General features: G+C 44.2%; 1 protein-coding gene across 3 annotated transcripts in view; it reads right to left on the minus strand.

Annotated features, from left to right (window-relative positions):
- LOC115125809 (high affinity cAMP-specific and IBMX-insensitive 3',5'-cyclic phosphodiesterase 8B-like) overlaps window positions 1–12,710 on the minus strand; it is a 140,380-nt gene that overhangs the window by 105,248 nt on the left and 22,422 nt on the right. For 2 of the 3 annotated variants that reach the window (XM_065017405.1, XM_065017404.1), the window contains exon 2: window positions 7,772–7,828. In XM_065017405.1, coding sequence (XP_064873477.1) covers window positions 7,772–7,828 — 57 coding nt within the window. Of the gene's footprint in view, window positions 1–7,771; window positions 7,829–8,251; window positions 8,473–12,710 lie in introns of those variants that run through there. The other variant, XM_065017406.1, reaches the window with a different exon arrangement.

Consider the following 12,710-nt stretch of genomic DNA (forward strand, 5'->3'; position numbering starts at 1 on the left):
TTTTGTTACAGCTGGAGCATGATCGTGAGAAGCTAGAGCATGATCGTGAGAAGCTAGAGCATGATCGTGTAAAATATGAAAAGGAATTGGCATTTAAACAAGATATGGAGCGTGCTAAAATCAAGTTGCAACAAGAACGTATAGATTTGGTTAGGGAAGGAAAGATCTCAGGGGAGAGTTTGTTTTGGGAAGGTGACCCAGATTTACCTAGGGGTAGTTCCGCTTTTGGTCGTGCCCCAGAGACATTTGATATTGTTGGGAACTTACGGTTATTGCCTCGGTTTAATGAAAGGGACCCCGAGACATTCTTTTCGTTGTTTGAGCGGGTTGCTGACGCTAGGAGTTGGCCTGATTCTGACCGCACTTTAATGTTGCAGTGTGTGCTGACTGGTAAAGCGCAGGAAGCATATTCAGCTCTTAGTGTACACGATAGTGCCAGTTATGATAAAGTTAAAACAGCTGTGTTACAGATTTATGAATTGGTCCCTGAGGCTTACCGCCAACGATTTAGAACTTTAAAAGGGATGATAACCAGACTCATGTTGAGTTTGCGCGACAGTTGTCTTTACAGTTTAATCGCTGGTGTTCCGCCTCTGCAGTTGTGACTTTCCAAGGGCTGTGTGATCTGATTATGTTAGAGCAATTTAAGGACACAATTCCTGATCGTATTGCCACGTATATTAATGAACAGAAAGTAAAGATTGTTGCTGAAGCTGCAGTTTTGGCAGACGAGTATGTGTTGACTCACAAAAGTGTCTTTGCAGAACCCCGTATTCGGAAAGAGTGGGGGCGTTCGGATAGATTTGGGCTTCGCTCACCGAGATACTTTGGTTCTCGGGCAGAGTTCTATTCAACTAGGGTTGAACCTGACTCCCATGGTAAAGCTGACTTTGGGCAGGAGTGTCACTACTGTCAAGGTTCAGGTCATTGGAAAAACGAATGTCCACTTCTCAGGTCAAGGGGTGCTTACGCTAAATCTAAGCCTACTGCGTTAGCTGCACCTGTTCCACATCAATTCATTCATGACTCATTTCCTCAGGCCCAGGAGAATGTGAAAGTCCATATTGATCCAGACTATTTACCTTTCATTACAGAAGGTTTTGTGTCTATGTTAGGAAGTAAAGACCTAGTGCCAGTGAAGATCCTGAGAGACACAGGTGCCTCTGAATCATTTGTGTTGGAGTCTGTGTTACCCTTTTCTGCTGAGACTGATTCGGGGAATAGTGTTCTAATTAGGGGAATAGGTTTGAACACTCTGTCAGTTCCATTGCATAAACTGATGTTGGATTGTGGGCTGGTGAAGGGTGAAGTTGTTGTGGGTGTGCGTCCTTCGTTGCCTATTGAGGGTATCGATGTTATCCTTGGGAATAACTTGGCTGGTGAGCGTGTATGGCCTGTCGTGTTTCCATCTCTAGTGGTTTCCACTAAGCCGTCATTTGTTGGGATTCCTGATGAGAGTGTACAGAGTTTCCCAGAGGTGTTCTCTGCGTGTGCAGTGACACGTTCTATGAGCCGTGGCGAACTGGTCACTGCGCCGACTAATGATAATAATACAAAGTATGTCACTGTTTTCCCTGTTATCCCGTTATCTGTAACCCGCTCAGATCTAATCAATGCGCAACGGGATGACCCCACGTTGGAAGAGTTGCGTGATCAAATTGTGCCTATAGAACAGTTGGGAGATGTCGCCCATGGCTATTTTCTCCAAGAGGATGCCCTGATGAGAAAGTGGGTGTCTCATGATAGTGTTTTTCTGGGGAGGCAATTAGTCAGGTTGTTGTACCAGTTAAGCTTCGTAAGTTGGTGTTGGAAACTTCTCACAGCGACGTGGCTGGACATATGGGGGTGAGGAAAACCTACAATCGCATATTAAGACATTTCTTTTGGCCTAGATTAAAGAGGGATGTTTCTGATTTTATCAAAACTTGTCACACCTGTCAATTAACTGGTAAGCCTAATCAAGCTATTAAACCAGTACCATTGTTTCCTATTCCTGTACTCAGCCAACCTTTTGAGTATCTGATTATTGACTGTGTGGGTCCTCTGCCTCGTTCTAAAAAGGGTAGTAGTTACCTGTTCACTGTGATGTGTCAGACCACTAGGTTTCCTGCTGCCTATCCTCTCCGATCTATCACGACTAAATCGGTGTTAAAAGCTTTGACTCAGTTTCTCTCATTGTTTGGAATCCCTAAGGTCATTCAGAGTGATCAAGGATCTAATTTTACCTCTAATCTGTTTGGTCAGGTTCTTCAACAGCTCCATATTAAACACAATTTGTCTAGCGCCTATCACGCGCAAAGTCAAGGAGCACTGGAACGTTTCCATCAAACACTAAAGTCTTTGTTGAGAGCTTATTGTACTGAGATGGATAAGGATTGGGAGGAGGGGTTGCCTTGGTTACTGTTAGCTGCTAGGGAAGTTTCACAGGAGAGCACAGGTTTCAGTCCAAATGACCTTGTGTTTGGACATAGGGTGCGTGGACTTTTATCTGTTCTCCAGGATGACTGGAAGTCTCCCGAGCCTCCTCAGTCCCTGTTATCGTATGTGTGTGATTTCCGGCGACGGCTGTATGCCGCTTGTGAAATGGCTAAAGAGAAGTTATCATCTTCACAGGAGAGGATGAAGGGCATATTTGATCGCCGAACTGAGCCTCGTCACTTTAGTCCAGGTGACCAGGTTCTTGCTCTGCTGCCAATTGTTGGTTCTCCTTTTCAAGCCAAGTTTCAAGGTCCATATACAGTGGTGCGCCAGTGCACTGAGCAAAATTATCTAGTTGCCACTCCAGAACGGAGGAAAGCACACCAGCTGTGCCATGTAAATCTGTTAAAACCCTATTATGCACGTTCCTCTGAGACTGAACAGTGGGATTCTACAGAGGACGGTAAAACCTGTTCTTTTGGCTGATACCGTTGTTTCCTTGGGTTCTTGTCGTGCTAGATCTGTGCATGAGGAGGAAGATGTTCCTGGTCCTGACGATTGTATATTGCAGGGTAGATTGAAAAATTCAGAAACACTGGATATTTTAGACAGTCTTCTCACTCACCTACCTGTTGATGGGCGGAAAGAGATAGTTGGTCTGATTCAGAGATTTCCAGGTTTGTTTTCTGATACACCTACACGTACAAACTTAATAGAACATGATATTGACATTGGAGGTGCTGACCCCATTCGTCAGCGCTTCTATAGAGTTTCTTCAGAGAAACTACGTTGTCTGGATGCTGAGGTCAAGTACATGCTGGAGAGTAAGATAGCAGAGCCTTCTTTCTCCAGTTGGGCTTCTCCCTGTATCTTGGTCAGTAAACCGGATGGAACAAACCGTTTTTGTACGGACTACCGTAAGGTAAACAGTGTCACAAAACCAGATTCATTTCCTCTTCCTCGGATGGAGGACTGTGTTGATCAAGTCGGTGCAGCTAAGTTTGTGAGCAAATTTGACCTGTTAAAAGGCTATTGGCAGGTGCCACTGACGAGTAGGGCACGTGAAATCTATGAATCGCTGGAAGTGACTATGAATCGCTGGAAGTGACTATGAATCGTTGTGAGTTGTAAAAATTAAGAAGGACCCTGATGTTCTTTTCGTTGGAGCTTGTAGCTGTTGGTCTTTTGTGCCATGTTCCTGAATGTTTACATGACTGACCATTGTTTCGGGTTGTCGTGTTCTATCTTTCCTGTCTGTTCCCTCCTGGTCTTGTGTTCTTCTTTCCTCTTAAAATATTGCTTCCTATGCACAAAGGTTGCTGAGGTCTGGGGAGGAGGAGGTTGGTTGGTGCAGGTGGAGGTGTGAACACATAACCCCTCGTAAATTTGGGACGCAGAGGCCAGTATGTTGTTCCGGGGTCCTTGTTGGTCCCCGGTTTTATGGGGGGGGATGTGACGACCCTCCCACTCTGTCTGCTGTATTCTCTGTTATTTCCTTATTAGGATGCTGGTGGGCGGAGTTGGGAGGGTCGTCAGCTACATGGGAAACACCTGGGCCCGGTGTCTCCCAGGATAAATACACCACTTCCCCATTCATGGAGGAGACTCTCTCCATGCAGACACCCTCTGTAGATTGTGTTGTGGTTCTTGATGGCCGTTTGTTTGTTTGTTTGCTTTGGCACCTTTCATCACCCTGCATTATCACATTCACGCATGCAAAACACTCACTTACACTACTGATTACTGATTACACACACCATTGTATATTATATTTATTTGCTTTAGTTAATAAATATATATCTTTCTACTCATTATCTCCACGTTGTCTCCCTTTGTTACGGGCTTTGAGCCGGTTCGTGACACACTACTGCAGGGGTCCCAAATGTGTTGGCCCGCGACTCGATTTAGATTTTTTTTAAATGTGCGACCCCACCATGTAAAAATAGTGATGTAATCAAAGGCCAATGTTTACTTTGGGGCTATGACAGTCTATTACAAATCAGCCTGACAGTACTTTTGACAGTATTCAATCTGAAGGAAGTATGGTTGGAAGTAACTGAAATGCATCAGAAAGGTATTGGGATGTTCAGAAGATCATCAGGCAATCATTTTGTATGATCTTCAGTGTCATCATTGATGATGTTCTTTTCCCCCTCTGATTTAGTGGCTGGTCCTGTCCACTCTGTTCTAATGAGTCTTGAACAGCTTGTGGTCATTGTAGAGGGAAACAGAAGACATGTGTTCCTGGGAGTCTTATCTTTTCAGTGATGGGGTCATAATAGCATAGCATACCTTTTTTGCAGTCAAATTACCTAGTGGCTTCATGGGTGGAATGTTATTCATATAGTTCATAATTAATAAACATTTTTTTTTAAATGTACGTTGAAAATCTGGTGTTTATATGTCAAACGGTTTTTATTATATTTCAGTCTTCTGTGATGTACAGTGTATAAAGTGTAATATTGGGATACAAACTCAAAGTACATTTCAACTCTATATCTGACATGGTACAGGTCTCTTCTTCTTTTTAAGCCCATAACCATGTGTGAGGTATATACTTTAGTTTCAAAGTAGATTTGTTTAAGACTACCAAGAATCACTCTGTGTGACCCTGATTTAACCCACTGCAGTAAAAAGTTAAACCATTCAAAAGAGTCACATTTGTAGGAATAAAACAGAAACCACTGTTTATTACAACCACATCTTCCTGCTATTGGAGGTTACTGATGTAACCCCGGTTCTATGAACCAAGCGCAATTATTGTCATTTTCAGAGATTCTCTCCTGATCCCATTTTCAAATAAGGCAACCCCGTATGGTGTTGCGACCAATGGTTTGGGAAATGCCGGGCTACTGTCTTATACAGCCTATAGTCAACTACAGTACACCCTCTGAGCCCTCTGGTAAATCATTTCTCTGATATAGGCAAAGTACTGTGACAGTGTGCAGAAATGAGCTACAGAGTCTTTCCAGGGCTCAGAGGAAATGGTCAACGTCAGGAGGAAACTTTTAGCATGGAACTCTCTCTTCCAAAGAGTTTTTCTCTTTCTCTTTTCATCTCTTTTTCTCTGTCTGTTCTAGTGGGAGGGAGGTAAAAAGGGAGGAGGGAGGACAGTAAAGTGTGTGACTGTGTGTGTGTGCGTGTGCTCCCTTGCGTGTGTCTGTGTGTGTGCGTGACTCTTCGTGTGTGTGCGCTCTACTGCTTTAGGAGAGTAGTTCAATGTTTTTATGGAGCGTGTGTTGAGGGCTGTATGGGGCCTCCTGCAGACGCTCTTACACAGCCTGATAGAGAAGAATGGACTAGGGCTGGATATGAGGTTTGAATGAGGGCTGTAGGGATGGATGAGGTTTGGATGAGTTTTATTTGGCACAATAAAGAGGAATGGATGCGGGGTAGAGCATTTCAGTATGACCTTTCTTTCAAATACTTTTGAGTGTTTGATTAAGCCGGCCAGATGATGGGCGAGGTTTGCACTTTTGGGACTATTCCATTTCTCAATCAAGTGCAATGACAAAGAAGGTAAAAAACAGAGACCTATGTCTAGATGAACTGTTCCACAACAAACAGAACACACCCCTGACCTTGAGTAACTAACTCTCCCTTTCCTTAGTTCCACAACAAACAGAACACACCCCTGACCTTGAGTAACTAACTCTCCCTTTCCTTAGTTACACAACAGTATAAGGAGCCTGGGAGCTAATCTGGCCTTCTAAAAAGTTCACACTGCCTTAATCCCAATCCACAGGACACACATGCCCCAACCACATCATTAACCCCAGCTAGCAGCTGGTCACTGTACAACTAAAACCTGTCTCAGCTCTCTACACAAGGCCTGGACACTAGAACCTCCACCCACACACTTCTATTAGGTTCAAAGTGTTATATAAACGCGCTGTCAACACCTCATTTGGCCGCCTTTCGTTCCAGTTCTCTGCTGCCTGTGACTGGAACGAATTGCAAAAATCGCTGAAGTTGGAGACTTTTATCTCCCTCACCAACTTCAAACATCTGCTATCTGAGCAGCTAACCGATCGCTGCAGCTGTACATAGTCTATCGGTAAATAGCCCACCCATTATTACCCACCTCATCCCCATACTGTTTTTATTTATTTACTTTTCTGCTCTTTTGCACACCAATATCTCTACCTGTACGTGACCATCTAATCATTTATCACTCCAGTGTTAATCTGCAAAATTGTAATTATTCGCCTACCTCCTCATGCCTTTTGCACACAATGTATATAGACTCTCTTTTTTTCTACTGTGTTATTGACTTGTTAATTGTTTACTCCATGTGTAACTCTGTGTGGTCTGTTCACACTGCTATGCTTTATCTTGGCCAGGTCGCAGTTGTAAATGAGAACTTGTTCTCAACTAGCCTACCTGGTTAAATAAAGGTGAAAAAATAAATAAACTAAAAGTCCTTATGCCATGTTGTGTCATGTGGTGTGTCCTTAAAAACACCATGCAATGATAGATCACATCCCATTCAGATACAGCTAAATCACATCCCATAGAGATACAGACACAGTCACATTTTATGTAGATAGAGATACTCCACTGGGCACAGACGACAATTCAACGTCTATTTCACACGTTGATTTAACCAGTGGGTGCCTAGTGGGACTTGTTTACAGACCTGGCTTCAAATATATGTATTTGATTATGTGTTATTTAAATGCTTATTTTCTGTATATTTGAGTATTTTCAAATAATGTGGTCGGAATCAACTACTTCTATTGGAAGTATTTTTAAATAATTTCCTATAAATAGCCTACTATTTCAAAGTATTTTCAACTACTTATTTCAAAAATGATTTCAAATACCTGGGTTATTTAATGCATAGGAGTGTATTTGAGTATTTTCATATACATTCCAATATTCAACTACTTGTGTTTTCATATAAAAAATATCTGAATTCTTAATACAAAATGTATGTGAAAGTAACATTATTTGAACCCAGGTCTGCTTGTTTTATGCATTTATGCATTTATAACCCAGTTTTATTCTGGGATTATGAACACTAACAATGACTGGTTGTTAGCAGCTCTGAGCAACAGCATGCCAAATGACTGAAATTTAAATTTACAGGCCCCAAAAGTCATTATAGCAAATTACTCTGATTAGGCTTCCTAATCACATCCTGTTCCGTGCCAATCAAAATGGCCACCACTCCAATACCTCTTGTAGCTTGAAGAAGAGAGAAACTGCCCACGATGGGCTCTACCCCTGAATATGTAACTTCACTGAATGCATAACAAAATACAGCAGACTCCTGATAATTGACAGAGAGTGGGCACTAACCTGGAGCATGCTATTATCAGGAGAAATACAATGTAGAGTGCAGTTTTACCTGAATAGGTTCTTGGGTCAGTCTCATAGGTCCTACACACTCTTCTGTGGCTGATACCTGGAACACAACCAGAGAAAGAGAGAAAGAGAGAGAGAGAGAGAGAGAGAGAGAGAGACAGACAGAGAGAGAGAGAGAGAGAGAGAGAGAGAGAGAGAGAGAGAGAGAGAGAGAGAGAGAGACAGAGAGAGAGAGAGACAGAGAGAGAGAGAGAGAGAGAGAGAGAGAGAGAGAGAGAGAGACAGAGAGAGAGAGAGACAGAGAGAGACAGAGAGAGAGAGACAGAGAGAGAGAGAGAGAGAGAGAGAGAGAGAGAGAGAGAGAGAGAGAGACAGAGAGAGAGAGACAGAGAGAGAGAGAGAGAGAGAGAGAATGAGTTCATGTTCAAACAAAACAAGAAAACAATGAACACCAAGAGTAAACAAAGAGAGAGCAGAAGTAAAAACTGAAATGTAGAAAACAGAGAAACAGAGCACTGCTTACCATTTTACCCTCTCCTTCGAGTACTATACATGCCCTGCACCTCTCTCTCGCTATTGCTTTTCCTCCTCTCTCTCTCTCTTTCTCTCTCTCTCTGATGGTCTCAACCCATTAATACTCCATACTGTAGGTAAATGCATAGGCAGGTATTCCTCAGTAAAAGACAAAAGCTCCACACTCCCGGGAAAACCTTCTTTAGCTTACTGAACCCTGTTACTGTATCACCTAGCAGGAAGGATTTCTGGCTACTGAACTGTTGACTAACGGAGCGGCTTAGGACGTTCCACACAGACACACACACGTACACAACGTATTAGTGACGCAGCAAGAGCAGGTCCATTACAAGCCTATTTACAGAGTATTAAGGGCTGTACTGGCTGGATGCAGACAGACAGGTGTATGTCAGTAATGCCATGTGGAGGAGCAGTACTAACACTGTTGATAAGACTGTAGCTAACGCAGCTTCAAAAATGACATGTACAGTACATCACATCACAGGCAATGACATCTCACACCAATACCTCACCCAATATGATCGAGTTGACAAGTCTCTACATATGCAGAATGTCAAAATGACCCATATCTGTCTCTGTGCCTCTTTGGACATCAGTCATTAACTGCTTATGTCATCATCATCATCATCACAGCTCTATGACTCACTAGCTGTGAGTTAATTGTCCCATTTGGCCCCCCTTACAGAGTTGAGTGGGGCCAGCTCTGGTCTGCTGCGGTCACATCAGATGGATGAGGGGTTGTTTGTGTTTGTTGGATGTTAGTTAGGATCTGATGTATGGCCAATGTTGTATGGTGATTATTACCAACAACGAGCTCATTAGGTCTCTGTGCCCTGTCCCAGTCTCTGTCCCTGTCGCTGTCCCCTTCTCTGTGCCCATCTCTGTCCCCATCTCTGTCCCCGTTCCTGTCACCACCTCTGTCCTTGTCCCCATCTCTGTGCCCTGTCCCTGTCGCTGTCCCCGTCTCCGTGCCTGTCTCTGTTCCTGTCCGCATCTCTGTCCCTGTCGCAGTCCCAGTCTCTGTCGCTGTGCCTCCTCTGATCCCTGAACTATGTAGGTGTAGCAGGGTGTATAGAGAGCCTGAACTATGTAGGTGTAGCAGGACGGTGAGGGGCATAGATGGGTGTATAGAGAGCCTGAACTATGTAGGTGTAGCAGGACGGTGAGGGGCATAGATGGGTGTATAGAGAGCCTGAACTATGTAGGTGTATCAGGACGGTGAGGGGCATAGATGGGTGTATAGAGAGCCTGAACTATGTAGGTGTAGCAGGACGGTGAGGGGCATAGATGGGTGTATAGAGAGCCTGAACTATGTAGGTGTAGCAGGACAGTGAGGGGCATAGATGGGTGTATAGAGAGCCTGAACTATGTAGGTGTAGCAGGACGATGAGGGGCATAGATGGGTGTATAGAGAGCCTGAACTATGTAGGTGTAGCAGGACGGTGAGGGGCATAGATGGGTGTATAGAGAGCCTGAACTATGTAGGTGTAGCAGGACGGTGAGGGGCATAGATGGGTGTATAGAGAGCCTGAACTATGTAGGTGTAGCAGGACGGTGAGGGGCATAGATGGGTGTATAGAGAGCCTGAACTATGTAGGTGTAGCAGGACGGTGAGGGGCATAGATGGGTGTATAGAGAGCCTGAACTATGTAGGTGTAGCAGGACGATGAGGGGCATAGATGGGTGTATAGAGAGCCTGAACTATGTAGGTGTAGCAGGACGGTGAGGGGCATAGATGGGTGTATAGAGAGCCTGAACTATGTAGGTGTAGCAGGACGGTGAGGGGCATAGATGGGTGTATAGAGAGCCTGAACTATGTAGGTGTAGCAGGACGGTGAGGGGCATAGATGGGTGTATAGAGAGCCTGAACTATGTAGGTGTAGCAGGACGGTGAGGGGCATAGATGGGTGTATAGAGAGCCTGAACTATGTAGGTGTAGCAGGACGGTGAGGGGCATAGATGGGTGTATAGAGAGCCTGAAGCAGTGACGGCTTAGAGCATAAAACTCTCTACGACCTCTCTCTCTCTTTTAAACCATCCCTCCCTCCCTCCTCTCTATGTCTCCCTCTCTCTTTCCATTCCTGTCCTATTTTTTTTTTACCTCTCTCTCTCGGTCTCTCTCTTTTCACGTAGTGTCCAATCATTTCCCCTCTCTTAGTATGCACCACAGCTAACAATGGCCTATGTTCTTCCACAGTGCTGTGTGTGTGTGTCTGTGTGTGCTGCAACTCTGGCTCAGATAAAAGACTATGGCACCCTGAAAGCTCTCAGATACATTAGCTAACCCCTTAACACACATACATATACATTACACGACACGTGTACACACTCTCTCACACAAAAACAAAAAACTCTTGCATCCTTTCCACTTCAAATTCTCTTTTAGCCTTTCATCAGACCACCTGGTAGCTGAGACCTTTCTGCCTGCCTGCCTGTTCGTCTGCCTGCCTGCCTGTCTGCCTGTCTGTCCTGAATGTAGAAGAGGCCAGGTACATACTGTAACAGAGAACGCAAGAGTACCATCTACCTGTGTGCGTGTGAGTGAGTGAGTGAGTGAGTGAGTGAGTGAGTGAGTGAGTGAGTGAGTGAGTGTGTCCATAAGCATAACAACAGGGAAAGGGAGATACCTAGGTCACATTTAACATGTCAAAACACATACACAGGTACACATCTCTCTCTTTCTGCATTCAGGACAACATTCAGTTGAACAACAGGTACACATCTCTCTCTCTTTCTGCATTCAGGACAACATTCAGTTGAACAACAGGTACACATCTCTCTCTCTCTTTCTGCATTCAGGACAACATTCAGTTGAACAACGGGTACACATCTCTCTCTTTCTGCATTCAGGACAACATTCAGTTGAACAACGGGTACACATCTCTCTCTTTCTGCATTCAGGACAACATTCAGTTGAACAACAGAAAACAAATGCAGTGAGACTCCGTGAGTAACTTACATACAGTACATACTGCTCATTATGGGTTTACCTGCTCTAACTACAGTATCAGCTACCAACCAACCATACCTTCCATTTCCATAGAAATATATTACCAATATCTTAGGCTTCTGTAAAGCAGAGAATACGCTTCTATAACAATCTTAACGACTGGTTCGTAAAATTTCCATTTTTCTCACCACATGTTGAAATGAAGCACTGAATATCTCTATTTTATTCTAATATGATTAAAAGTCTCTCATTATCAGTTCATGTTCTTCATCATGATGAACAGACTTTGAGGGACTTACTGACTGTGAGCCATAATGGAAGTAACATTATCCAATGTCTTCTTACCATGCAGTGTGATCTAACAGGGAATTACGGCCTGGACACACTTAGATAACACTCTCCATGGTCTGCATGAAACAAGACACTTATCAACATGTAGTAAGTCCTAATGAGACCACAGTATGAATGAAGCATTAGAGACCAAGAACATTTATAAATTGTCCCAGTAATTCACAGAAGTGAAGTAACAGAGGAACCAGGAATTGGGAATACAACGAGGGTTAATTCCCTAAACACAGCAGAGTCATTTTCCACAGTCTTGTCCCATAAAGTACAACCAGTTATACTCATACACTCAGAATCATCTGACTGCTGCTACTGCTGGGTGAGGGCATTTTAACACGCACACACAAACACATGCACACGTTTGTTTTACTATACTTGTGGCGATTTAAATGTATTCCCACTCAAAATCCTATTTACCCTAACCCTTAACCATAACCTTAACCCCAAACCCTAACCCTTAACCTTAACCCCAAACCCTAACCCTTAACCTTAACCCCAAACCTAACCCTTAACCATAACCTTAACCCCAAACCCTAACCCTTAACCTGAACCCCAAACACTAACCCTTAACCCCAAACCTAACCCTTAACCTTAACCTTAACCCCAAACCCTAACCCTTAACCTTAACCCATGCCTTCCGCCTGGCTACTCCAACCTCGGCCAACAGCTCCGCCCCCCCCGCAGCTCCTCGCCCAAGCCTCTCCAGGTTCTCCTTTACCCAAATCCAGATAGCAGATGTTCTGAAAGAGCTGCAAAACCTAGACCCGTACAAATCAGCTGGGCTTGACAATCTGGACCCTCTATTTCTGAAACTATCTGCCGCCATTGTCGCAACCCCTATTACCAGCCTGTTCAACCTCTCTTTCATATCGTCTGAGATCCCCAAGGATTGAAAGCTGCCGCAGTCATCCCCTCTTCAAAGGGGGAGACACCCTGGACCCAAACTGCTATAGACCTATATCCATCCTGCCCTGCCTATCTAAGGTCTTCGAAAGCCAAGTCAACAAACAGGTCACTGACCATCTCGAATCCCACCGTACCTTCTCCGCTGTGCAATCTGGTTTCGAGCCGGTCACGGGTGCACCTCAGCCACGCTCAAGGTACTAAACGATATCATAACCGCCATCGATAAAAGACAGTACTGTGCAGCCGT

This window comes from Oncorhynchus nerka, linkage group LG4 (assembly GCF_034236695.1).
Source record: "Oncorhynchus nerka isolate Pitt River linkage group LG4, Oner_Uvic_2.0, whole genome shotgun sequence".
NCBI classification, from domain to species: domain Eukaryota; kingdom Metazoa; phylum Chordata; class Actinopteri; order Salmoniformes; family Salmonidae; genus Oncorhynchus; species Oncorhynchus nerka.